The 23,784-nt window shown below is 61.0% G+C and overlaps 4 protein-coding genes across 11 annotated transcripts in view; 1 reads left to right on the top strand and 3 right to left on the bottom strand.

The window, feature by feature from the left end:
* Nucleotides 1–514: 514 nt before the first annotated feature.
* On the bottom strand, nucleotides 515–13,492 carry THOC5 (THO complex subunit 5). The gene is made up of 20 exons (XM_009557337.2): nucleotides 13,459–13,492; nucleotides 12,686–12,799; nucleotides 11,937–12,080; nucleotides 11,235–11,348; nucleotides 10,894–10,991; nucleotides 10,202–10,348; nucleotides 7,938–8,052; nucleotides 7,310–7,442; nucleotides 6,327–6,404; nucleotides 5,923–5,963; nucleotides 4,960–5,059; nucleotides 4,402–4,510; nucleotides 3,127–3,228; nucleotides 2,805–2,901; nucleotides 2,362–2,476; nucleotides 1,743–1,846; nucleotides 1,572–1,659; nucleotides 1,313–1,428; nucleotides 945–1,135; nucleotides 515–725 (listed from the first exon to the last, which is right to left on the bottom strand). The coding sequence occupies exons 2-20, from the start codon at nucleotides 12,779–12,781 to the stop codon at nucleotides 662–664; spliced, it is 2,052 nt and encodes a 683-aa protein (XP_009555632.1). The 5' UTR covers nucleotides 12,782–12,799; nucleotides 13,459–13,492; the 3' UTR covers nucleotides 515–661.
* A 675-nt stretch (nucleotides 13,493–14,167) lies between these two features.
* Nucleotides 14,168–18,222, bottom strand: NIPSNAP1 (nipsnap homolog 1). Its single transcript, XM_054082453.1, has 10 exons — nucleotides 18,086–18,222; nucleotides 16,173–16,300; nucleotides 16,004–16,049; nucleotides 15,542–15,636; nucleotides 15,348–15,418; nucleotides 15,116–15,256; nucleotides 14,934–14,965; nucleotides 14,730–14,824; nucleotides 14,576–14,659; nucleotides 14,168–14,372 (listed from the first exon to the last, which is right to left on the bottom strand). Exons 1-10 carry the CDS (start codon nucleotides 18,145–18,147, stop codon nucleotides 14,308–14,310), a joined length of 819 nt encoding a protein of 272 aa, XP_053938428.1. The 5' UTR covers nucleotides 18,148–18,222; the 3' UTR covers nucleotides 14,168–14,307.
* A 159-nt stretch (nucleotides 18,223–18,381) lies between these two features.
* LOC128853921 (pleckstrin homology domain-containing family A member 4-like) lies at nucleotides 18,382–22,157 on the bottom strand. Its single transcript, XM_054082689.1, has 7 exons — nucleotides 22,044–22,157; nucleotides 21,509–21,613; nucleotides 20,833–20,905; nucleotides 20,215–20,312; nucleotides 20,007–20,110; nucleotides 19,613–19,784; nucleotides 18,382–18,555 (listed from the first exon to the last, which is right to left on the bottom strand). Exons 1-7 carry the CDS (start codon nucleotides 22,080–22,082, stop codon nucleotides 18,382–18,384), a joined length of 765 nt encoding a protein of 254 aa, XP_053938664.1. The 5' UTR covers nucleotides 22,083–22,157.
* A 1,125-nt stretch (nucleotides 22,158–23,282) lies between these two features.
* NF2 (NF2, moesin-ezrin-radixin like (MERLIN) tumor suppressor) overlaps nucleotides 23,283–23,784 on the top strand; it is a 48,935-nt gene continuing 48,433 nt past the window's right edge. For all 8 annotated transcript variants that reach the window (XM_054082525.1, XM_054082523.1, XM_054082524.1 and 5 more), the window contains exon 1: nucleotides 23,283–23,456. In XM_054082525.1, the coding sequence (XP_053938500.1) occupies nucleotides 23,343–23,456 (114 nt within the window). In that variant the 5' untranslated portion in view covers nucleotides 23,283–23,342. The remainder of the gene's footprint in view (nucleotides 23,457–23,784) is intronic.

Raw genomic sequence — 23,784 nt, 5'->3', positions numbered from 1 at the left:
AGGGGAGAAGCGGGAAGGCTGGAAGCTGGGAGGGACAATGACCTTGGGAGTGGGGATGCGAGCCCAGCTCTGCCAGCAGGACAGGACCCTCCCCAGGGAGTCTGGAGGCACCAGAGAGGGGGCACATCCCAATTCCCTGCTGCCAAGCAGGATTCCAACCCCTTGCGTGGTGCTGTCAGGTCCTGCCCCTCACAGGACACTGCTCTGCTTCCCCCGCAAAGTGCAGGGAAGCGGTGAGGCCCTCCCTCGCTGCGTGGTTTGTGCCGAGTCAGCTGGATGGCGGCCAATGCAGGCAAGGACAGGCTGAGGCTGCAGTGCGGGCTTCGGAAAACAGCTATTTTTAGCCATCTCAGCTGCACGGTCCCAAGGCCCTGCGGTGGGGAGGGCAGGGAGGATAGAGGCAGTACCCCAGGCAAGGGGACAGACCGGCAGCAAGACGGCTGCCAGAGATGAGACCCTGCTGTCCCCCCATCCCACCCCTCTGCACAGACAGGGAACCCACACTATTGCCTTCTGTTCAGCATTTAATCCTTTTGGCTAAAACCAAATCTTCAAACGAAACCCAATATCTGGGAAAATAAACTGAAATGGTGAGATGGGGACGCTCCTCCCCACAGCTAGGATGAGGCCCATGCCAGAGTGATGCCCACTTCTTCAGCGCTCAGCGGTGGCTGAAGAACCCCTGGGGGTAGTTGAACTTGAACGGCTTCAGGCGCATGGGGCCCCTGGAAGAGAAGAGGGAGAGGCTGACCCACGGCGGGCAGGAGGCCTACAGAACCCACAGAAAGGGCCTAGTCTCAGGGTCCTGCCCAGCTGTAGGTGTCAGAACCCAAAGGCAGCTGAAGGTGAGGCTGCAAGACTGGCAGCAGATCAGGCAAGGGGATAGTAGTGTCACCAGTGTCCCTGCAAGAACCTTCACCGCCCCAGGGTCCTGCGGCTCTCACCTCACTAGGCGTAGACACATCTTCTCCTGGGGAAACTCCTTAGGTCCCTCCACGCTGGGGTCGTGGGGTTCTGTCTCCAGGTAGACATCCAGCACCATGCAGAGACGCTGCAGCTGGTTGGTGAGGAGCTGGTAGCCCGGTTTGGGTCCCCACAGCTCCTTGTAGTTGACGTTGACCTCACTCTCCATGGCCTGGCAGAGAGATTAGTATGGCATGGACTCAGGTCACTCCTTTGCCCTCCCAGGAGCCGTGGGCTGCCAGGCCACCCACTTGCCCCAACAGTTTGCTTATTATGGACGCAGAACCACTGGGAACACCCCCCAGATGCCAGCAGTTCTCCAGCCTCCTCTCCCACTGCTCCAGGTTACCCGAATATTGTCGTCGTTGCTGCCGTTTCGTTCTCCTTTCCAGTTCAGGCACAGGCTGAAGACAGGCGGCAGCGCAGAATAACCAGGGTTCAGGACCACAGCAGCCTGGAGCTTGGCTAAGCAGAGCAAGGGAAGAAACGTTATCCACAGCCCACAGGACCTCCAGCCAAAGGGATTTCCCATGAAGACCCCCCAGAAGCTGCCCTGGGGATGTCAAATGTAGGAATTGGAAATCACCAGTGGAAGGAAACATGCCTACCTGTTCCCCTTTCTATCAGGGCCATGTAGTAGAGGTGGGTGTCTTCAGCCAAGCCAGCCTCTATCACATCTTTAGTGTAGGGCAGCTCCTGCAAGGAGAAACGAGAGGAGTGAGCAGCTACCGGTGCCATGGAGGAGCTGGAAGGGACGTAGCCTTGTGCACCGCGCTTACTGCATAATCTTCATAGGGAATGGCAGTCCACTTCACCAGGCGCGAGACGATCTTGGTAGGGAAGAGATGCTGGCACTCGCTGGAGACTGGCACAACGCCGTGCTCTGAAAGCAAGAACAAAGCCACCTGAGCAGGGCAGGGCTGGGGATAGAGCTCTGTCACTGTCCTGCAGGTGGGGATGCTCCAAAACCAGGACTTGGGGACATTGTTCATCAGCTGCCCTTCATTGGGTTCCCAGAGAGGAGAAGTGGAGGCCCTAGCAGTGATTCCACAGGAGCTCACGGTGTTGGCAGCCTGTTCGACAGCTGCACGACAAGCATGGGTGTGTGGTTCACCTCCCACCATGGCCCAAAGTGATCCCTGGCACAGGGGGAACCTGCCCCAAAGGGGTGCTGGGCACTGAGAGCGGGCACAGCCTTCCTCTCCCACCCACAACAGGACAGCCCTTGCAGCCTCACAGGCCACCACCAGCAAGGACAGAGGGAAGGACTGGGAATACCGAGGGTGGCACTGCAGATCCGTGGCACCACTAAAGTGACATTGGTCAGTTCTCCTGTGCAAGAGGGCCCTTCTCCTGCACCACCGTCCCCAGGCACTACACGGGGAGCCAGGCACTCACCGAGCGATGCAAACTGCTTGTGCAGAGCCAGGCGCGACTGCAGCCTTGTCCGCAGCAGCTTCACCGTCAGCTCCATGTGGCTGGCACTCAGCGAGTTGTCTGCGGTGACCGTGTGCTGTGGGCAGGAGGGATCGTCACCACCACGCCAGCCCGCAGGCTCCCATGCTCCCCAAGCCACCCCATCTAGCCATGGGGAGCGACACGCGTTTGAGTCGCTGCTCTGCGCCTGAAACAGTGCTTAGACTGGCACATGTGGACGATAAAAGGCCTCACTGCACAGATTCATCCTAACTGAGCCTGTCCCAGCCAAGGGTGCGCTGTGTTCTGGGAGCAGCTGGTGCCAGCGGGAGCTCTGAGGAGATGGGACAGGACACAAGTGTCTCCAAAGCCTTCCCAAACCCCATCTCCATGTTCTGGTGAAGAGGAAAGGCGATGCGACATGCCTGAGGTTGATCCTTGGGGAAATGCAGGCCGCCCAGCTTCTGAACCCACACGTAGGGGTGCCCCAGCTCTGTCACGTAGTCACTCAAGGTCTGGATGCTGTGGGGACAACCAGGAAGGTTTATGGTGCATTCCATGCCTTGTCCAAAAACTGCCTGGCCCGCGAGCCAGCCGGAGAGGGCAGTTACTTCTTTTCCTGCACCACAAGCCATGCCCAACGTGCACAGGATGCCAACTTCCTGGCTCCCGAGCCCTCTGTATGAGCTGGGGAGGGACACGCCATGCCAGAAGCAGGGCAATAGCACCAACCAGCTGGACACTCACCCCACTTTATCAAACTGGAACTGGTTGGCCGGGTTGGGTGTTTTCCTCCCATGGTCTCCAGGATAGAGGCAGTTGAGGAGGGAGTCCGGGGAGAGCAGATCGCTGGCAGGAGGACAAAAGAGATTAATCAGCACCAGCCTGGGCTCCATGTCTCTCTGGGGTGGCTACTAACAGGCTCTGAGCCCAGAAGAGGGGATTATGAGCTCCACAAGTTGGGTTTCAAAACTAGAATGGCTTTTCCCTAATCCTGCTCCAAAATGAGCCCTGTCTCCTCCCTGACCACAAAGAAGACACAAATCACTGCGCACCACCTCCCTGGTTTCCCAGGAAGCTGCTCACTCTAAAACCTGTTAATGCGTATGGAGAATACATGGCCAGCACAAGCAGGGCATGGCCTGAGGACTGTTTGCCACCCAACAAGCTTAAGCACAGGAATTCTAATTAATGAAGTGACTGTAATCAAAAGCCTGACTGAGAATAAAGGGTTTAGGATTTGGGGTCTGGCTCAATTCACAGCCTCACAGGTTTGGGATAACACAGCCAAGGGCAGTGCAAGGGACAGAGCACCCTGCAGAGACTCCAGCTGCTGTCATCGAGGGATTTGGGTACGTACAGGGAAAAGAGAAGCACAAAAGGATTGGGAGGCCTTATAGGGGACAAGCTGGGAGGCAGCACTTGCTTCTATGTGCCTCTTCTTCACTTGCCCAGGCACATGACAAGGCAAGGTTCTCCCCCAGCTCCTCACAGGTCTGGCACCACTCCATTATGAGGTTCCCAACCTCCTTGTCCCTGGCTTGCCATGAGAGGGAGCCATGTCTGGGCTGCGGCAGCCTGGCAGGGCTCCCAGCAAGGCCCTGGAGCTGAAGGGAAGGATACACGGGGCAGAGGGTGCATGAGGTGAAAGCCCTCCCCAGAGGAAGAAAAGGAGCCGTGCTCTGTGGGGCCTTCTTTACCCATCACAGGACAAGCCAAGGCAGCATATGGAAAGTTCAAAGGCCCTTCCGGCACCCCAGGAAAGGCACAGTGAGGGACTGAGGTTAAAACCTTGCCTGGTAGGAGTAGCAGCTGGGCTGGAGCATCCCTGGCCCACAAGGCAAAGCAGCTGCGGCTGAGCTGAGGGGTTTTACTACTATGTGCTGGTTTTGGCACTACGTCACCCTGTCAGCAGGTCGCTCTGAACACAACATGGCAGGACACCAGGGCAGGGCACTCATGGCAAGCGCAGGGGTCATTGCCAGGGGGCTGCAGGCTCAGCACCCACGAGGCTCTCCTTACCCGGCACTGATGGCGGTTGTCAGCTCAATGGCAGTAGTCACCTTGGCTTTCACTGTCATGACGTTGAGGTTCATCAGGTAGTAGAAGGTCAGGTGAAGCACGTTCTCATCTGTGCCAACAGAGAAGGGGCAATGCTGCCATCTGCTCTTGCTCACTGCCCTCTGTGGAGGGGATGCACATGCCCCCTCCGCCAGGACAACAGCAAACAGGGCAAAAAGGCAACATGGGGAACAACTGGCAACCTCTAATGCCGCCCCATTAGCTCTTGCCAGGCTGTATCTGTCAGGCCCAAGATCCCCCAAAAGAGAAAAGCTCCCAGCCAGATGGGGGCTTCAGAGCAAGGTAACCCCACCCACATGGGTGCGAGGAGCTCCAGAGAACAGAACTGCTAAACCCCTTGTTCAGTCTACCCTGGAGGGCCACGCCCATCCCTGCTGGGACAGCAAAGCCTCTCTGCACCTGGAGCTCTCCCCAAGGACCCCAAGCTACTGCTGAATTGCTCCCTCACCTGCTGTCACACACCTGTGTGCTCTCCAAGGGTTGCCAGAACTCACTTACCCTTGCACTTCAGGTCGATGGTGACAGACAAGGGGTGCCGCTTCAACATCTCCTTACGCTTGTCATCCAGCTGCACACCCAGGGTGGGCCTGCGCCGCTTCTGAGGGCGAAAAAGCTGTCAGACCTTTGTCCTCCTGCTCCTTAGAAACCCGCAGCCTCCCCTCCTCTCCCACTGCTCTCTTCTTCTAGCTTAGGTCCCCAATCCTCCAGCACTGTGGACACAGAGCGGCCCTGGGGTGGGAGTGGGGCACAAAACCCTTGCCCTGCTGCAGGGTGATGACAAAGCAGTGCCAGTCCCTGTCCTTCCTTCAGCTCCCAGGAGCATCCCCACTCCTGTGAGACGATGCCAAGGACCTGCTGGCCCCAAACGCTTCCCCACTGCAAGGGTCAGAAGCTGAGGCCCTTCCCCACACTGATACTCTTGGCGCTGCTGCTGGGTGGTGGGGAGCGGTGGCACCTTGGGCTTCGATGCTGGGGGCAGCCAGCACCTACGGCCTCTCTCCTGCACCCAGCAGGAAGGTATAACCTCTAGGTCCTAAATGCTGCTCCAAGGGAGCACTGAGCAGCCCCGGGCACAGAGTTCAGCTCAGTGTTTTGGCAAACAGCAGGCAATGGCCACGCATCCTTCCCCACCGGCCACCCGCCTCCCTGCCCACAGGCTATTTATACAAAGTAGAGCAGCTCCAGACGGAGAGCTGCAAGGGAGCGGCTGCTGCTGGGTGGGACACGAGCACAGTGATTTGTACACTGGTTCTGCTGCATTCGGGACAGAAAGTGGGAATGGCTCCTCTCTGCCTTCCCAAGAACCAGCTGGATTTAGCGTCAGCGCATCTCCATGCACACACACAAGAGCACACAGGGCCCAGTTCCCCCAGCACCTCCCAGTTTGTCGGTACAAATCCGTTTGCCCATGATACGACAATGCTGGGAGAGGACCTGGAAGGGGACAACGCTACCCCTTACCGTTGTCTGCTCCTCCTCCACGTCAGAATCACTTTCATCATCTGCACAAAGAGAGGGGCGTAAGCAGGGACCACCTGGCACTCAGCAGCTTCCCACATCCAGCAGGACCACCAGCCCTTTCTGCAAGACAGCAACTTCCCCCGATACCACCATCCCCCCAAAAGCAGGGCCCCAGCAGGACGCAGAACACATAAGACATCCCCAGTAACAGGGCTCATTCCAACTGACGAGGGTCTCTGAATGTCACTCGGGAAGGGGCATTTGCGGATAGAGGAGATCAGCAACCAGGGCTTCGGCCACAGCGCAGGCACTGCACCATTTGAGCACCCACCAGCGTCTCTGCCCAACCCCTCCGCCCGCAGCACGGTGTCAGGCACCCTGCTTGTGGTAACATCACAACTCACCCTGCGAGTCCTCAGGTGGCTTGTACAGGGCTTTGGCTTCCTCTACACTCCCTTCAATGGCCACCACAAGCTTCTTATCTATGGAGGAGACAGGAAAACTAGGCCTTGAACCTCGCTTCTGTATGGGAAAGGCAGTTAGAAGCAGTCCTGTCCCAGGAAGGTCCCACTTCACAGCTGCAATTTAGCCTGGACGAGAGGAGACTGAGGGGAGACCTCATTGTTCTCTCCAGCTCCTGGAAAGGAGGTTGTGGTGAGGTGGGTACTGGGCTCTTATCCCAAAGAATAAGTAATAGAATGAGAGGAAATGGCCTCAAGTTGTGCCATGGGAGGTTTAGATTAGATATTGGGAAAAACTTCACTGGAAGGGTTGTCAAGCACTGGAACAGGCTGGTGGAGTCTCCAACCCTGGAGAGATTTAAAAACTGTGTAGATATGATGCCTAGATACATGGATTACTGGTGTCTTGGCACTGTGAGCTTAAGGGTTAGACTTGATCTTAAAGGTCTTTTCCAACCTAAACAACTCTAGGAAACTATGAGCTGCCTAAGGGCATGAAGGCTTCCAGGTGAGCTGAGGACAGGCAGAGGCAGTGCCTACTCCAGTCACCACCACTCATGGATGGCACAACATTCACCCCATCCCACGAGGTGACAGCTCCTGGGAGGCCACGTCAGCACCCAACTGGCTCACACGGCAACGACATTCCTGCCGACCTTGAGGAGTGGGGGCAGAGGTGGGAAACCAGCTTCTCAAGCAGTTCTTCCACCGAGGGAGCTGAGCAAACAAGGTTTCAAATGCTGCTGCCTCATTGTGCTGGCCCTGAGGCCACGACACTGCTCTGGGCTCAGCACAATCCAGCAGCAGAGCAGACAGGATGAAAGGGACCTCCCAAAATTTCCCCAAAGCAGTGCTGCGAGTGACATCTGGCTGCGTGGGGGGTGTTGTCCCCCAGCCCTGGCTGGTCACAGCCCCTCGCTGCTCACCGCAGGCCTGACCGTAGGCACTGGCTTGAACGAAGAGAACGTAGAGAGGTGGCGGGAGGTGGCGGGCTGTCTCGTACTGCTTGTGCGCCTGGTCAAAAGGCATGAAGAGGTACTCCTGGACAGGCAGGGAGGCCTGGAGGAATGAGAAAGCAAGCCTTCATCACTGGGAACAGAGCAGTTCACCCTCCTTCATGCCAGGCTGGTAAGCACGGGACCAGAAAACAGTGCTGCAGCTGCGGTGTGGGTTAAGCACAGGCACCGTGAACTCCCAGGGAAGGACTGGCAGCTCTCTGGTGCTGAAAAACGTTTGGGTCTGAAAATAACCCAGTTCCTTCTCGTGTTCTTCCATCCCAAAGCAATCACAAGGGGTTGGAACTGCATGTCTTTCTCCAGGGAAAGGCCCATTTAATGACTCCTTCATCTGCAATTCTGCAGGAATTGCTGCATAAACAAAGAGACTCTGGAGGAGTCTTGGCACAAGGCAGATCTATCCCTCGTCCACCCTGACCGGCAGAGAAACCTCTCCAAAGCAGAGACAGCCCAGACATTGCCCCTTTAACCTGGCCCTTGGAGCGTGACCTCAGCTCAGCCTCAAAGGCCTTCTCCTTGTCCTGCAGAGCTCAAGTACCTGCATGATGCTGTTGAGGCGAGGTTGGAGGCTGCTTAGATACTCCTTCTTCACCTCAATCTCCTTCAAGATCTTCTCCTTGCTGGTCAGGCATTCCTTGTACTTCTCTGCCAGCCTAGGGATAGGAATTCAGTCACTGCCACACATCCCAGCCACAAAGCCCACTGGGCTCCACCTGGGCCATAGGCCCCAGCCCTTCCAACCTGACAGAAGTCACTGCAGGAACCAGGAGAGCTCAGAAATAGTGACAAACAAAGCGCTCTTAACCCTAAGGGCAAGTGGAGGCAGAAAGGAACCGATGAGAGATGAAAAATGAACAGGGGAAAGGAGGTGGAAGCTCAGCCTCATGCTGTGCTCTGAGAAGGGGCAGCAACTGGATTTCCCTCTGAGATCCACTCTGCCAGCCATGCAGACGGAGCCCGGCTGACCCTGCCCAGCTCCTGGAGGGGCTTTCCTTATCGTATCATCAGAATCACCTCACGTCAGCTACTCAGCTGAGCTCAGGAGAGTCGAGGTTTAACACACTTTCTCCTCCGTAACTGGGGAGAAAGCCCAGGAAAATCGAGGACTGGGAATTGCCAGGCTCCTCCACAATTCAACATTCAACCACGCGACAGGCTTAGCTCAGCTTGTCTTTGCCCTCTACGCAGTTTGCAATGAGCAATCGTTTTTAAGAAGAACCCTCAAGAGGTCTCCAGGTAGAACGCTGCTCTGTGTGTGCGACAGAGGTATCTGCAGGATCTCAGCTACAGCATGAACGGGGCCTTCCAAGAGGCAAAATAAGTTGGGTTTGATGTGAAGGGCCTGGGAGAGAGGAAGCACGAGGTGTGAGAGCCCTGCAGCACCTCCCACTGGGCTGTTCTGCCGCTCTGCCCTGCTCGAGCAGCACTACTGGCAGGTTCGAACTGTTTCCGGAAGGTTGGTCTTGGCTGCTACCTGGCTGAAAAAGCCGCTGACTGATGAAAACACAGGAATGTTGTGCTCTGTTTGGTTTTCTCTGGAGTGGACACAGCAGTTGAAGCACCTGGCCTGCCTGCACCCGCTCAGGCCTCTCGGGGATCAGAGCCTGCGGGGAGGCGGTAGCTGCCAGGATAACAGCGCCGGCCACAGACAGGCAGCTCCCCGCCGTGGCAAGCATCAGGAACACAGGCAGACAGGAATGGCAGCAGCACCAGGCCACACCACCAAGCCAGGCTGCCTTAGTTTTGCTCCTCACGCCTCAGCATGGTGGACAAAACAGGGATTGCTCTGCCTTACATGGTACATCCTGCAGGGTCTAGTTATGGGTGGAACCACACAACCGTCCATCTTTCAGTATCACCCCTACGGCAGGCAGCGTCCCCATCCCCTGCTGCAAGAGCTTCCAGTAAGACACTGGGGAAGCATCAAGCCACAGTTTCTTCCCTCAATACCCAAAAGGCAGCGCTGATGTTCACTGCCTAGATGACAGAACACATGGGCTTATCTGGAGGGCAGAGAAGCCTTTGTTGTCATCACCCAGAGCAGAAGGTGTAGCCCCAGACAGACAGACCCTCTTGCACAACAGCTGCAGCTGGCTCAGGGTTTCTCTCCCACTGGTTTGGAGCCTGCTCAGTCCCCACCAGGATCCCCCAGGGCTCTCTTTCATCAGGCAGGTGAAAGAAAACTCTCTGATCTATGAAACGAGGATCCCTGCAAGCCCACCTCTACACAAACACAGAATCATGGAGTGGTTTGGGCTGGAAGCGACCTTAAAGTCCACCCAGTTCCAACCCCCTGCCATGGGCAGGGACACCTCCCACTGGATCTGGTTGCTCCAAGCCCCATCCAGCCTGGCCTTGAACACCTCCAGAAATGGGTCAGACACGACTTCTCCAGACAACCTATGCCAGGGCCTTCCCACCCTCACAGCAAAACATTTTCATCTCAATCTCCTGTCTTCCAGCTCAAAAACATTCCCCCTTGTTCTGTCACTGCAGTCCCTGATCCAGAGCCCCTCCCCAGCTTTCCTGGAGCCCCTTTCAGTACTGGAAGCTGTTCTAAGGTCTCCTCACAGCCTTCTCTTCTCCAGGCTGAACAAGCCCAGCTCTCCACACAAAGAGTGATCCTCCACACTGAGGGTTCAGCTATACGACACAGCTGTCACTTGTTCTACGCTGACCATTTCTAGAAGGTGTTAAAACCTTTATCACCTATGTTTATGTCCCCCAGTACCTGTGCAGCTCGCTCTGGGGGTCTTGAGGGACTGCAGCAGGTGGACACGGAACCCAGCGCTGCACACCCACCTCTTGCGCTGCTCCAGCTCCCAGTCGAGGCGGGCCAGGGTCTGCTGGTGGGGCTCAGACAGGGTGACCGCAGGCCGGCTGATCTCGGGAGGAGCCTCCTTGTAAAACTCCTCCAAGCTCACCAGCTCAATTTCCTCATGCTTTGACCTGCAAAGACAGACAGATCAGACCAGGGAAGGGCAAGAAATGCAGCAGCAGGGCTGAACTCCACCGTGTCTCATAGAAAAGCTGTCAATGCCAATAGCGGCTCGGCGTCACTCTGGTACAACAAACACCACAGCATCAGTGAGCAAAATTGTGGCAGGAGAGAGAAAGGTCTTTCACAGAAACCTTCCAAAAGGCCGTTTGAGGCCTCAGTCTAAATACAGCGCTCCCGGCAGCGGCTCAGAGCACTGCCAAAGCAATGGGCATGACGGAACAAAACTCATGGTATACAGAGGCCAGAGAGTCCTTGAGGAAATTAGCGTGGCTATATCTTTCAGTTAAACACAGATGCCGCCTTCCCTCCTCCCTGCAGAGCCCTCTTTTGCCACATCCCAGCACTGGAACTCTGGGACGCTCCATCTCTCCTGCGTGGTGGCATCCCCAGTGCTTGCTCTCCTCCCACAGTGGGCTCAGGAGTGTGCGGCCGGAGATGCCTCCACCTTATCTCAGACCCACCATCACACCCTCTCCTCCCTGGCCACACTCACTTGAACTCCAGGCACTTGGTGATCTCTTTCTGCAGGTGCATCACCTCGTAGAGCAAGTTCTGGAGCTGAAGGTGATAGGCATCGACCTTCTGCTTTGCCTGAAACATGGACACACAGCCAGAGCAAGAGATGAAACTCCATCACCTTCCTTCCAGCAAGCACACCCCACGAGAGTCACTACCACGCCCCCTCACCAAACCAGCGAGGGACAGAGGGTTTTAGGGCATAGAACGATTACTTTTGGGGAAAAAAGATGTTTTCCAGGGCTGGGAGAACAAAGTGAACGTAACATTAGACTGATTCTGCTCTGATCTGTGTTTGCTACCCCACTCCCACTGTACCTCATGGGTTTGATCTCTCCCTTTCTTCAGCCGAATGTGAGCCAATCGGTTTAGTTTCTTCAGCGTCATGAAGTGGACGCAGCTCTGAATCCGCCGCTCATCGATCTCTGCAGCCTGGGAGGCAGGAGAGAGACGTTTAAAGCAGGAGAAATGACTACACAACAAAGCCCTTTCGCCACAAGCACTTCCTGAGAGTCCTGTCACAAAGCGGGCTCCGTGCTTCACTAAGGAGCCATGATTAACATCACCAGGACGTCTGAAGGAGCCTTTCGCTGCCAGACACACAGGCCACCTGCTGGAAATCACCTGGGAGGGTTTTGGGCTCGCTCTGGTGATTTTTCTCAGCAGTGGGAACAGAGGTGTTTGAGCCCAAAGCACCCACCCTACTGTGCAGAGGACAGCGTGGGTGGTCACAGCACAAGCCTTCAGTGGTCAGCAGGGACTCAGTTCCTCCCCAGGAGGCCCTGGCCCCCAGCACAGCCCATCAGGAGCCCAGACTTACTTGAGAAGAACTCAGTCTCCATAGCATCTGCTCAGTCAAGACCAACATCTCTCTACATTGTATTCTACTTTAAGGGAGGCTGTTCCATTTTCCTGAGTTTCCCCAGAAGACAGGGCAGCTCCTGCTCCCGTTTCTCTCACGTTAAGGGAAAACTTCAAAGAACAGAACATGTTAAATCAAGCACCAAAGCTACTCCTTACATTGTCCTTCACGCCTCTGCTCTTCAGCTCCTGGATTTCTGCCATCAGCCTCTGGAGCTCCTGGCATGTCTCTCTGTAGAGCTCATAATCTCTGATGGGGTCACGGAGATCCACCTCGCTCTCCTCGCTGTAGTACCGAGTGTCCTGCAATAGCAGAAAGCACCTTCTACCGCTCCTTCCCTTTAACAGTCTTTCCTTCCACCTTCTACGAAGAGGGTTGGGAAACAACCTGCTGGCTCTCAATTCCAGGCTCTACCTGTTAATTCCAAGCTGAAAAAGACTTCACAGGTGAGAGAGGACTCATCACTCCCAGGCACAAACACCACCAGGCATTAAAGTGCCTGCGAAGTCCAGGCTGTGTTTACATAGGCATCAAAAATTTAAACCTGTCTGCCCTATTTAAATAGAATAACTCGGGAAGATGATTACTTCGATCTTTATCCCCAGTCTGGCTGACTCCAAGTCATGCCGCTGCTCGTGCGAGTGTTTGAAAGCAACCTGCAAACCTTTCAGCCCTGTGTTCACCCTGTGTCTCCAGAGGAGCGCTTGACTCCTTGAGTGCTCCATTTCCCAAAGGAGACAGGAGCAGGCTCAAAAATCCAGAGTGGGAGTCTCAGAGGCACTGGGAGCTGGCTCAGTTCTGGGGAAAGAGCCCCACAACCTCCTGAAGGGGAGACAAGGCGAGCAAAGAGTGGGGTGAGGGCAGTCCATTGGGAGGCAGCAGGACACAAGCAACCCTTACACCTCACCTGGTCGCCATCGGCCTTGCCCCGCTTGCCCTCTTGTGGGCCCCCGTCTGTGCGGATCACTTTGGGCTTCCTCTTCTTGCTGGAGTCTGACGACATGGTTCAGCCAGCCTGGCACTGGGGGAGAAAGAGCAAAGCTGCCTGGGATGGAAACAAACCCGGGCTCCCTTCAGCCACCGGCTGTGGGCTACGCAGCCTCCCAGCCAGCAAGTCCTGGGCCTCTCCCACCCCGCTCTGTGTCTTCTCCACCCCAGCTTCCCACCTCCCAGCTCTCATCCCCCAAAGAACCACACCAGGACCGCGGCCCACCCAGACTCCCAGCACACTGGGAACAAGGCCTCTTCCCTGCCTCAGAGCCTACCACACCTGAGAACAGGGCTTCCACAGCTCCCTCCAAAGCCAACCACACAAGGACCAGAGCCTCCCCCCACCTCCACAGCCCCCTGAGACCCCCACCACGTTAAGGCCAAGTCCCTCTGGCCCTCACAGCCCCCATCACACTGGGACTGGGGACCCACAGCCCCCCCAGACCCCACGTACACCAAGACTGGGAACATATAGCCCCCCCATCACTGGAACTGGGGACCCACAGCTCTCCCTCCCCACCGGGACTGGGGACCCACAGACCCCACACACACCAGGACTGGGAACACATAGCCCTCCCCTCACCGGGACTGGGAACACATAGCCCCCTCCTTCCCCCACAGCGGGACAGGGGACCCACAGTCCCCCCCAGATCTCCCCCCCGGAACACGATACCTCTACACCCCACTCACCGCGCCTCCCGCCGCAGCGCCGCCCGGAAGTGACGTCACCAGAGCAGCGAGAGTGACCGCTGCCCAGAGCGCCCCCTGGCGAAGCCTTCTCCCCGAGCACAGAGGGCGTGGCTATGGCGGGAGGGGGCGTGGCCAACGCCCCATTCATGCCCCGCCCCATTCCCACAGCGCCCCCATTCCCAAACCCGGGTGGGCGCAGCCTTGGAGGACAAGGGGAAGCCTGGAGCTGGGGGGGTGCCCAGCGGCACACGGGGGATCCATACTGGGGTGGGATGCACGGAGTGGGGGCTCCGACAGTGCTGGGAAGCATCAGTGCGGGAGAGTCTGGGGGCGCAGGGGGGCACCTACGCATGGGGGGCTTTGGGCGTGGGGTCTTCAGGCATGGGGGGCACCCACAGGGGGGCTTTCAGTGCACCCATGGGTGGGGGGTTTGGGTGCAGGGTGGCACCCATGGGCGGGAGTCTTTGGGGGCACCCGCGGCGTGAGGCAAGGTGTCCCCTCGGGTGACACCTGCTTAGGGGGTCTGCACCCCGTGCTGAGGCGCTGAGCACCCCAAGACCCCCCCTTTACACCCAGACAAAGCAATCATTAGCATATTAAATATTTAATCAGCGCTGTCTCGCAGCCGGGCAGGCTCCCAGCAAGAAAGGCACCCACTGGGCTCATTAGCAATAATTAAGCACCCCTTAATACCTCTGCCCCCCCCCCCCGACAGTGTTGTCCTCTGCTGCACCACTGGGGCTCCCCCCTTCCCCTCCTTGCTCCCATCCCCCCGCAGTGCACCCCAAATCGGGATTGGGGGCGGAAGGAGAGCAGGGGGAAACAGGCACCCCCCAAACACGCGCCCCGTCACTGCAGGGGTGAGATCTTGAGAGGGATCATGATCCGAGATTCCATCGTCCGAATCAGTGGGACTGGAAAAGGAAGAGAGAGATGAGTGATGGGGGTCCCTGGTGAGGGTGGGGGGTACCTGGTGAGGGCAGTGAGTCCCCAATGAGGCTAAGGAGGTTCCCCAAGTGGGCAGAGGGTCCCTGGTAAAGATGGGGGTCCCCAAAGTGGGCAGGGGGTCTCCCGGCAAGGACAGGGGTTGCCAGAGTAGGCAGGGGGTCCCGCTCACCTGTGTAGTACACGTTCTCATCCCAGCCCCGCTTCCTCCAGGCCGCGTTCCTCGTCTCCTCACGGGACTGCAGGTCCCTGTAGGCTGCGAGGAGGGGACTGGGTGGCACCCAGGACCCCCCATTCCAACCCACAGGGTGGGGGGACCCCCTTACCCCAGAGGTGGTGCACGACGTAGAGCTCCCCGATCTGGGAGAAGAACCCACCCACGGCCTCCTGGTTCTCCTGCCGGTACTTGATGGCCCGAGCCCTGGAATGCAGCCGGAGATACTTGGGGGGCTGACTGAGGGGGCCCTTCCTGCTCCCCAAGGGCCTTTTCCCACCTCGGCTCCCTCCGTGCTGGGAAAACCATCGCTTACCAGTTGTTTCCCCATTCGATCATGGTCCCAGGCTGGAAAGAGAGGAGGAAAAACCAAAGTGAGCACCCTGCTCCATGCCTGGGGTCCTACCATGGAGAAGGGAGGGATTATGGGGTGGCTGCCCCCCAAAAGAGCAGGCAGGACCCCCATCCGGGTGGGATATCAACCCGACAGCCACCCACCTTCAGCTTGTACGTCCTCAGCTCATAGATGTTTGGTCCTTGGCGCGGCAGAGGCTCATTCCAGAAGCTGAATTCCAGGAGCAATTGGTTCCTGCGGGACAGCAGCATCCGGCTCCTCTCCTTGCGGAAATCCAGGTACTCCTGGGGGCAGCCGGAGGTTTCGGGGTGCAGGTGACCGAGATCCAGGCTGGGTGGCAGAGCTCAGAGGGGCTCCCCCCGATCCCAGTGGTACCTGGTTCTGTTTGAGCTTGTTCATGCAGTCCATGAGCGCCGGGTACCCGCCCGAAAAGCGCCAGAGGTGCACTGGGAGGAGAGTTGGGGGGCTGCGGAGGGGGTGCAGCACCCCAAAAACCCACCCAGCAATTCCTGAGGTCTTCACCTTTGCTCCCAGACCCTCTGGCACTAGGAGCTGCTGCCCGCTCTCACCTGCCTGGTCCTGCTCGCCGTACCATGTGTTCCAGTTGCCCACCAAGTCACAGGGGTAGTCGGCATCCAAGTGGAGTTTGGGGAGCACCTCCTCTCTGTGGGGGGCACAGGGAGGGCATCTGGGGGGGGTTGCAGCCACCCCAAAACACTCCTGCTACCTGCATTTGCCCTCCCAGCCCAGCACAAAAAGGTTTGGAAATGGAAGGATTTGCCCTAACGGGACACGGACCACCCTTGGGGAATGCACCCATTTCACAGAAAGGGAAACTGAGGCAGGGAGCAGGGGCACAGATCCCACTACCTGCATTTGCCCTCCCAGCCTAGCACAAAAGGTTTGGAAATGGAAGGATTTGCCCTAACGGGACATGGACCACCCCTGGGGAATGCACCCATTTCACAGAGGGGGAAACTGAGGCAGGGGCACAGATCCGGCTGGGCCACCCGATGCGCGGCGGGGCTCACGTCAGGCGGTTGTAGGCATCCAGGCACTCGGGCTTCACATTATGAACTGCAGGGAGAGGCAAGAGGGGCTGCAGGGTGGGAACTGGGGGGGATCCCCACAAGTGAAGGGGGCCAGCAGGGCAGGATGCACCCCATCCACCTTCCCCACTCCTCTGCTGGGACCACTCACACTGGATCTTGTAGAGGTTGCTGGTTTCCTTCTTGGAGAGGAGATTGGAGTGGGCGTCCTTGCGGGGATCCACTTTGTGCACAAAGAGGGAGCGGAGCCAGCTGCCCTCGGCATCCCGGGCGTAACCCCTGTGGGACAGCGCGTCAGCCCCTCGTTGCCTTCCGTCCGGGCTCTGCAGGTGGCTGCGCAGCATCCGGATTCGCGTCTGTCCCGGATGGCTCATGGGGTTTGATCCAGTTCATCTTGGGGAAGGGAGCTGCAGCGCCCAGCGCCGGATCCGAGGGGTGCAGGGGGAAGCCAAGGAGGCAGCGCTCCCCAGTCTTGGCTCCGGAGGGGGTTTGGGCTGTGCTGTCCTAACCAGCACCAAGGTCTGGGGTGGGGGGCAAGGGGGCAGCCCCCCAAAACAGTGTCTGGACCTCCAACCAGGCCCTGCTCCCCTCATTTTCCCTTCTGGAAGGGGTTTGGGCCGTGCTGTCCTAACGAGAGCCAGAGTTTGGGGTGGGGAGCAAGGGGGCAGCCCCCCAAACAGTGCCTGGACCCCCAACCAGCCCCTGCCTCTCCATGCCCAGCTCCGGAGGGGGTTTGGCTCACTCTGTCCTGATCGAAGCCAGGGTTCAGAACTCAGGACAAGGGGGACAGTCCCCAAACCAGCCCCCCCCCAACCAGCCCGGGAGGGGTTTTGGGCCCATGCTCAGGGCTGGTGCCAAGGGGGGAAAGTGGAGCAGCCCCCCAACCCCCAAATCCGGAGGAGGTTTTGGGCCCACGAGAGGTTTGAGGCTGGTGCCGAAGGGTGCAGCCCCCCAACCCCAGCTCCGGAGGGGGTTTGGGCACACACTGCCTAGGCTGGAGCCAGGGCTTTTGGGGGGCAGCCTCCCAACTCCCAGCTCCCCCCATCGCCAGCTCCAGGGGGGGTTGGACCCCAGGGACTCCCCCAGGCACCAGGCTCAGCTCCAGCCCCCCCGGGGGGGCAGCGGGGGCCCGGCCGGACCTTTGCCCGCCTGGTGAGGCATTAACAGTGGGGCAGGCGTGGGGCCAGGACGGGGGGTGGAACCGGGGACTGACGGGGGGGCAGGTCCCAGGATGGAGGGGGATGTGGGGCGCAGGGAGAGGGGGTGCGGGGCTCCGAAGTGGGGGAATGCAAGGCTTGGGGGGGGATGTGGGGTGCAGGGAGGGGATATGGGGTGCAGGGAGGGGGGGAATGTGGAGCACGGGGAGGGGTCTCTGAAGTGGCGGAATGCAAGGCTTGGGGGGGAATGTGGGGTGCAGGGAGGGGATGTGGGGTGCAGGGACAGGGCAAATGTGGGGTGCAGGGAGGGGGGCTCTGAAGTGGGGGAATGCAAGGCTTGGGGGGGATGTGGGGTGCAAGGAGGGGGAAATGCAGGGTGCAGGGAGGGGAGGGGGAGGCTCTGAAGGTGAGGGAGAATGCAAGGCTCGGGAGGGAATGAGGGGTACAGGGAGGGGATGTGGGGCAGAAGCTAGGGGCAGAGGCAGGGTTTGGGGTGGGGGGCGGATACAGGGCTCGGGGAATGTGGGGTGCAGGGAGAGGACATGGGATTGGGAAGGGGGGGATGCGGGCTGCAGGGAGCGGGGGATGAGGGGGACAGGGAGGGGATGTGGGGCAGAGGCTGGGGGATGCGGGGCTCGGGGGATGTGGGGTGCAGGGCTCGGGGGTGCAGGGCTCGAGGGTGGAGCTGGGGAGGGGGCATGCGGGGTCCAGGAGGGGATGTGGGGCCCAAAGCGGGGGGATAAGGGGCTCGGAGGGGGATGCGGGATACAGGGAGGAGGGATGCGGGGAGGAGATGCGGGATAGAGGGAGGAGGATGCGGGATGCAGGAAGGAAATGCGGGATAGAGACGGGGGGGTGCAGGCAGAGCTCGGGAGGGGTCCCGGGGGTCCCGTCCCGCCCCGCTCACCGCGCTCCGCCCCCCCGCAGCAGCCGCAGCCCCGCGCTCCCGTACGCGCGCGCCGCCAACATCTTCCCCGCAGGGGGCGGGGCCTGGTGAGGGAGGGGAGGGGCTTGATTGGACACGCCCCACCGTATAACCCCGCCCCGTGGCCCCCGCCCTCCCCTCATAGGCTGGCCTGGAGCAGCGTGATTCTGATTGGCCGTCCGGCCCCACCTTCTCGCCCCAAGCCCCGCCCACCCGCGCGTTGCCAAGGCGACGCCTCATTGGCTGCCTGCAGGGCCCCGCCCGGCTCCAGCAGCCAATCAGAAGAGGCAGCCGGAGCAGGCGGCGGCTGATTGGTCGCGGGGTCTCGCTCCGCCGCGTCCCCCCCCCGCGGCGGCCGGAAGGAAAGGCTGCTGATTGGCCAGGGCTCCACGGGGGCGGGGCTTCAGCTCGGCTTCCGTCCTGCGGGGCTCGCCACGTGCCGGGGGCGCCTCCTAGGGGGCAGCAGTGAGCCGGGAGGGCCTCCTGCCCCATAGACTGCCCCACCGGCTGCCCCACAGCCCCTCCTGGCCCACGGCTGCCCCCCACAGGCCTCCCAACCTGCTTCACAGCTGCTCTACGGCCCCTCCTGCCTGCCCTATAGCCCCTTTCCTGCTCCATAGGTGCCCCACAGCCCCTCTCCTGCCCCACAGCCTGCCCCATGGCTGCCCCACAACCCCTCCTGCCCCACAGCCTGCCCCATGGCTGCCCCACAGACCCTCCTGCCCCACGGCTGCCCCCCACAGGACCCCCAACCTGCCCCACAACCCCTCCTGCCCCATGGCTGCCCCCCACAGGCCCCCCAACCTGCCCCACAGCTGCTCGATGGCCCCTCCTTTCTGCCCCATAGCCCCTCTCCTGCCCCACAGCCCCTCCTGCCCCATGGCTGCCCCCCACAGGCCCCCCAAGCTGCCCCACAGCTGCTCGATGGCCCCGCCTGCCTGCCCCATAGCCCCTCTCCTGCCCCACAGCCTGCCCCATGGCTGCCCACCGACCTCTCAGCCTGCACCGCAGCCCCCACAGCCTTCCCCATAGCCCCTCCCGCCCCACAGAGCTGCCCCACAGTCACCCCAATACCTGCCCTGTGCCCCCTATATTCTCCCCTCAGGGTGTCTCGGTGCAGGCTGTGGGTCAGGGCGCCCCCCACCTCCCCAGCCAGGCCCTGGGGGGGGCCTTGGAGGGGGTGGAAATTGGGGTCCTGGAAGGGGTTAAGGTCCCTCTCGGGGAAATTGGGGTCTCATTGGGGTTTCCTGCCTCAGAGAATGGGGGTGCTGAGCCTTGGGGTGTTAGGGACCCCCACCTATACTGCTAAAGGGGGGTGGTAACAGGGCCCCCCAAATCTCCCACATACCCTGGGGTATGGGGGTGCCACCCTGGCCAGCACTCACAGGACCCTGGGACAGAGAAGTTTGGGGGGGGCGGTCCCTATTCCACCCTATTCCCCTGGGATGGGGGAGAAGGCTGCTTTGGGGGTGACCCTGGGGGTGTTAATGGAGCCCCCCCCAAGCTCACCTTATTGAGAGGTGGCAGAGGAACGGGAGGATGGCGAGGAGAAGGCATGGGGAGCCCCCGCAGCTCCACACTTGGGGGGCACAGGGAGCGCCAGACAAGGGGGTGGGCAGGCAATGGGGGTGAGGGGGTCCCCCCACTCTGGGGCTCCTGCAGCGAGAGGGAGCGGGGGGAGCTGTGGGGGGGAAAACAGGGGTTAAAGGGTTAACTGCCCCCCAAGACCCTCCCCAACCCTCAATGACCCCCCCCCCCCCCAGTTCCCCCTAAGCCTCTGTGGATACCCCCACCCCTTAAACCCATCCTGATGCCCCAACCTCCATCTGCACCCCACTCTTCACCCCTCCCGCCCCCCCCCGTGGACCCCAGCCCCCCCAAACCCCCCCGTGCACCCCTTCACCTGGGCAGGGGCGCTGCTCCCCGGCGTAGGGCGCAGACCCAGGCCTGCAGCTCCTCGGGGGTCTCAGCCCCCAGGCAGTACGTCCGCATCCCGGGGTGCTCGGCCTGGGGATGGGGGGGGGGCATGGAAGGGGAGCCAGGAGTCCTGGTACTGCCCCCCCCCCTCCCATCCCCAGGGCACCCCCAGATCTGGGGTCCCCAGCACTGACCGTGAAGGGGAAGCGGGGGGCGCGGGGCGTGGGGTGCAACACACGGATCTCGTAGCCAGGCAAGGGGAGCCCCCCCCGCACTCGCTGCTCGCTGCTGTCTGGGGGGTCAAGGGGGGGGAACCCCCAGGCACCCTCAGTCCTACCGCCTATGGGCCCCCAGCATCATTGGGGTGATGCTGGGGACCCCCCACTAAGTCCCACTCAATACCCCCAAGCCACTCAGGACCCCCAGACACCCCCAGGGATCCCCAATAGCCCTCCAGGACCCCTGAGCCCCCCAGGATCCCTGACCCCCCAGGGACCCCTAATATTCCAGAGACCCCTGAGCCCCCCCAGGATCCCTGACCCCCCATGGACCCCTAATGTCCCAGGGACCCCTGACCCCCCCCCCAGGTATTCCTGACCCCCGCCAGGAACCCCAGCACCATTGGGGCAATGTTGGGGACCGCCCCCCCCCGAGTCCCACTGCATGCCTCTAAACCACCCAGGACCTCAAACACCCCCAGGGATCCCCAATGCCCCTCTGTTTCCCCCCAGACATCACCCCCCCAGGGACCCCCAACTCCCCCAGGCTCCCTGACCCCTCAAGACCCCCCCAGGGACCCCAGACCCCCTCACCCCGATAGTAGTAGAGGCAGAGATCCACCAGCACAAACCAGCGGCGCTTCCAGAGCCGCAGTCCCGAGCTGTCCTGGGGGGGCACAGGGCTGAACCCCACCACCCCTAAAGGACCCCCTGCTGCCCCACAGCCCACAGCCCCCCCCCCCAAATCCCATAACCTCCATCCCAGCACCCCCTAACCCGCTGGAACCCCCCCCAGCCCCCCAAATCATCTTCCCCCAGCCCCCCCCCCCAAATCATCTCCCCCCAGCCCCCCACCCCCAATCCCCCAGACTCCCCTAAATCCCACAAATCCTCCCCAGCCGCTTCCCCCGGACACCCCCATCCCAGACACCCTCAACCTCATGATTCCATCTGGTCACTTCCAGCCCCCCCAAACCCCCAAACCTCCCTGTCCAGACACCTCCCCCCCCAGCAGACACCCCAGGCCCCCCCATAACCCCCCCAGCCCCCCAAACCTCCCTCTCCAGACACCCCCCCCCAGCAGACACCCCAGGCCCCCCCCATAACCCCCCCAGCCCCCCAAACCTCCCTCTCCTGACACCCCCCCCCCCCCCAGCAGACACCCTTGACCCACAGCCCCCCAACCCCCCCATGAACCCCTCTGGACCCCCCCAGCCTCCCTCCCGACCCCCCAGACCCTCAAACACCCACCCCCAGCAGCCCCCCCAACCTGTTTGTGCAGCCAACCCCTCATGGATGGGGGGGTATGGGGGTCCCTCCGCAGCGCCCGCTCCCCCTTCCCGAAGGTGTGGACCCTCGCCACGGCCCGGCATGGCTGGGCAGAGCCTTCAGCCAGGGGGGGCCCTGCACCCCTCTGACACCCCCTCACCCCCCAGGGCTGCCAGAGCCCTACCAGCCCCCCTACCCTAATTCATTGACCCCCCAGAACCTCATGTCCCACCCAGACCCCCCCGCCCCGGGCTCTCCCCTCCCCATAGCCCCCCATCTCCTCTCCCAGTTCCCCCCATGTCCCCCATCCCCCCTCAGATACCCCCCAACTCCCTCTGGGCCCCCCTTCCCTCCTCAAACTTTCCCCATGCCCCCCCTTTCTCCCCCATTGCCCCCCAAATCCCCTCCCCAACTCCCCCCATGCCCCCCCATGCCCCCCATTGCCCCATGCCCCCCCAAATCACTCCCTCCCAACTCCGCCCATACCCCCCCTTCTCCCCCATGGCCCCCCCATCACTCCCCCCTTGCCCCCCCACCTGGGTGCCGGCCCCGGTCCGGGGGGGCTCCTCTGCCATACGGGGCCCTGCGGGGGTGTCAATGTCCCCATTGTCCCCTCGGGGACAGAGGCTCCGTTCTTCGCGGGGCGGGGGCGGCCGGGACTCGGGGGGGGGGGGGCAGGGGGGCTGCTCGCCTCCCGACCGGTGCCCCGGCCCGGCCCGTTACCCCAGCAGCGCTCCCAGTCCCATCCCATTATCCCAGTGCTGCTCCCAGTCCCATCCCAGCAGCCGTGAACTGGTCCCAGTTCCCATCCCATTATCCCGACTCTGGTCCCACTTTCCATCCCAGCAGCGCTGAGATGGTCCCAGTTCCCATCCCATTATCCCAACACTGGTCCTGGTTCCCATCCCATTATCCCAGTGCTGGTCCCAGTTCCCATCCCATTATCCCAAATCTGGTCCCAGTTCCCACCCCATTATCCCCACCCTGGTCCCAGTTCCCATCCCAGTAACCCTGAGCCGGTCCCAGTCTCATCCCGCTATCCCAGTCCCGGGGCGCAGCGCGGGTTCGCCTCCCAGTCCCGCCCCGTTACCGAGCGCTGATCCCAGTTCCAGTCCCGATCCCGGTCCTGCTCAGTCCCGTTATCCCAGCGCTGCTCTCGCTCCCCCTGTCCCGCTCCCGCCCGTCTGCGCCGCCAGAGGGCGCTCCGGTCCCACCTCACACCGCGCCGGACTCCGGCCCCGCCTCCCCCCTTTGAGAGGGGTCCGCTCTGACCAATCGCATCCGCTCTTCTGCACCACGAGCCTTCCCATTGGCTGCTGTGAGCGTAGGGGCGGGCTCAGAGCAGAGCGGACCAATGGCAGAGCGCGGGGGAGGGCTCAGAGCAGAGAGGACCAATGGCAGAGCGCGGAGGAGGGCTCAGAGCGGAACAGACCAATGGCGGAGTGCGGGGGGGGGTTCAGTGCAGAACGGACCAATGGAAGAGCGCGGGGAAGGGCTCAGAGCAGAGCGGACCAATGGCAATGCGCGAGGGAGAGCTCAGAGCGGAACGGACCAATGGAAAAGCTAGGGGGCGGGCCCAGCGCGAAGCAGGCCAATGGAAAGGCTCGGAGGGAGGGCTCAGCGAGGAGCGAACCAATAGAAAGGCTCAGGGGCGGGCTCAGTGCGGAGCGGACCAATGGGAAGGCTCTGGGGGCGGGATCGGAGAGGAGCGGACCAATAGGAAAGCTATGGGGGCGGGCTCAGCGCAGCACTCAGCCTATAGCGAGGCGCGGCGCGGCGGGCCGGTCCCTCGCGGCCGCCATGGCGTTGCCGCCGCGCTGAGCCGCTCCCCCGCCATGGCCGGGGCCATCGCGTCCCGCATGAGCTTCAGCTCACTTAAAAGGAAGCAGCCCAAGACCTTCACGGTGCGCATCGCCACTATGGACGCCGAGATGGAGTTCAGCTGCGAGGTGACCCGGGGACGCGGGGGCGGATCGGGTTCGCTCCGGACGGGGCTCCCGGGGCCTCTGTCCCGGCTGCGGTGGCACCAGCAGCACTTACGAGCACAAAAAGTGGAATGTTTTGGGTTGAGAGAAAGTAAACGAGTTTTAGAGAGTTTCATTTGCCGACGTGTTCGCTGTCCGTGACTCCCCCTCCTCTGTCCCGTCCGTGAGTCCCTCTCCTCTGTCCCGTCCGTGAGTCCCTCTCCTCTGTCCCGTCCGTGACTCCCTCTCCTTTATCCCATCCATGGCTCGGCTGTGTCCCTGTTGTGGCTTCGCTTTAGCCAGGGTGTAGCTT

The sequence above is a fragment of the Cuculus canorus genome, chromosome 17 (genome assembly GCF_017976375.1).
Source record: "Cuculus canorus isolate bCucCan1 chromosome 17, bCucCan1.pri, whole genome shotgun sequence".
NCBI classification, from domain to species: Eukaryota; Metazoa; Chordata; class Aves; order Cuculiformes; family Cuculidae; genus Cuculus; species Cuculus canorus.
The sequence above is the reverse complement of the archived record's forward strand: the minus strand, read 5'-3'. Positions and strand labels throughout refer to the sequence as shown.

Coding starts and splice junctions, on each gene's coding strand:
- LOC128853921 (XM_054082689.1), bottom strand. CDS start 22,082: ATGGCAGAGGAGCCCCCCCGGACCGGGGCCGGCACCCAG. Junction 21,614..22,043: donor GGACCGGGGCCGGCACCCAG/GTGGGGGGGCAA, acceptor GGCTCTGCCCAG/CCATGCCGGGCCGTGGCGAG. Junction 20,906..21,508: donor GGGGTTGGCTGCACAAACAG/GTTGGGGGGGCT, acceptor GTGCCCCCCCAG/GACAGCTCGGGACTGCGGCT.
- NIPSNAP1 (XM_054082453.1), bottom strand. CDS start 18,147: ATGTTGGCGGCGCGCGCGTACGGGAGCGCGGGGCTGCGGCTGCTGCGG. Junction 15,637..16,003: donor GATGCCTACAACCGCCTGAC/GTGAGCCCCGCC, acceptor TGCCCCCCACAG/AGAGGAGGTGCTCCCCAAAC. Junction 15,419..15,541: donor CGGCGAGCAGGACCAGGCAG/GTGAGAGCGGGC, acceptor CTCTCCTCCCAG/TGCACCTCTGGCGCTTTTCG.
- THOC5 (XM_009557337.2), bottom strand. CDS start 12,781: ATGTCGTCAGACTCCAGCAAGAAGAGGAAGCCCAAAGTGATCCGCACA. Junction 1,660..1,742: donor TTCCCTATGAAGATTATGCA/GTAAGCGCGGTG, acceptor TTCTCCTTGCAG/GAGCTGCCCTACACTAAAGA. Junction 1,429..1,571: donor CCTGATAGAAAGGGGAACAG/GTAGGCATGTTT, acceptor TGCTCTGCTTAG/CCAAGCTCCAGGCTGCTGTG.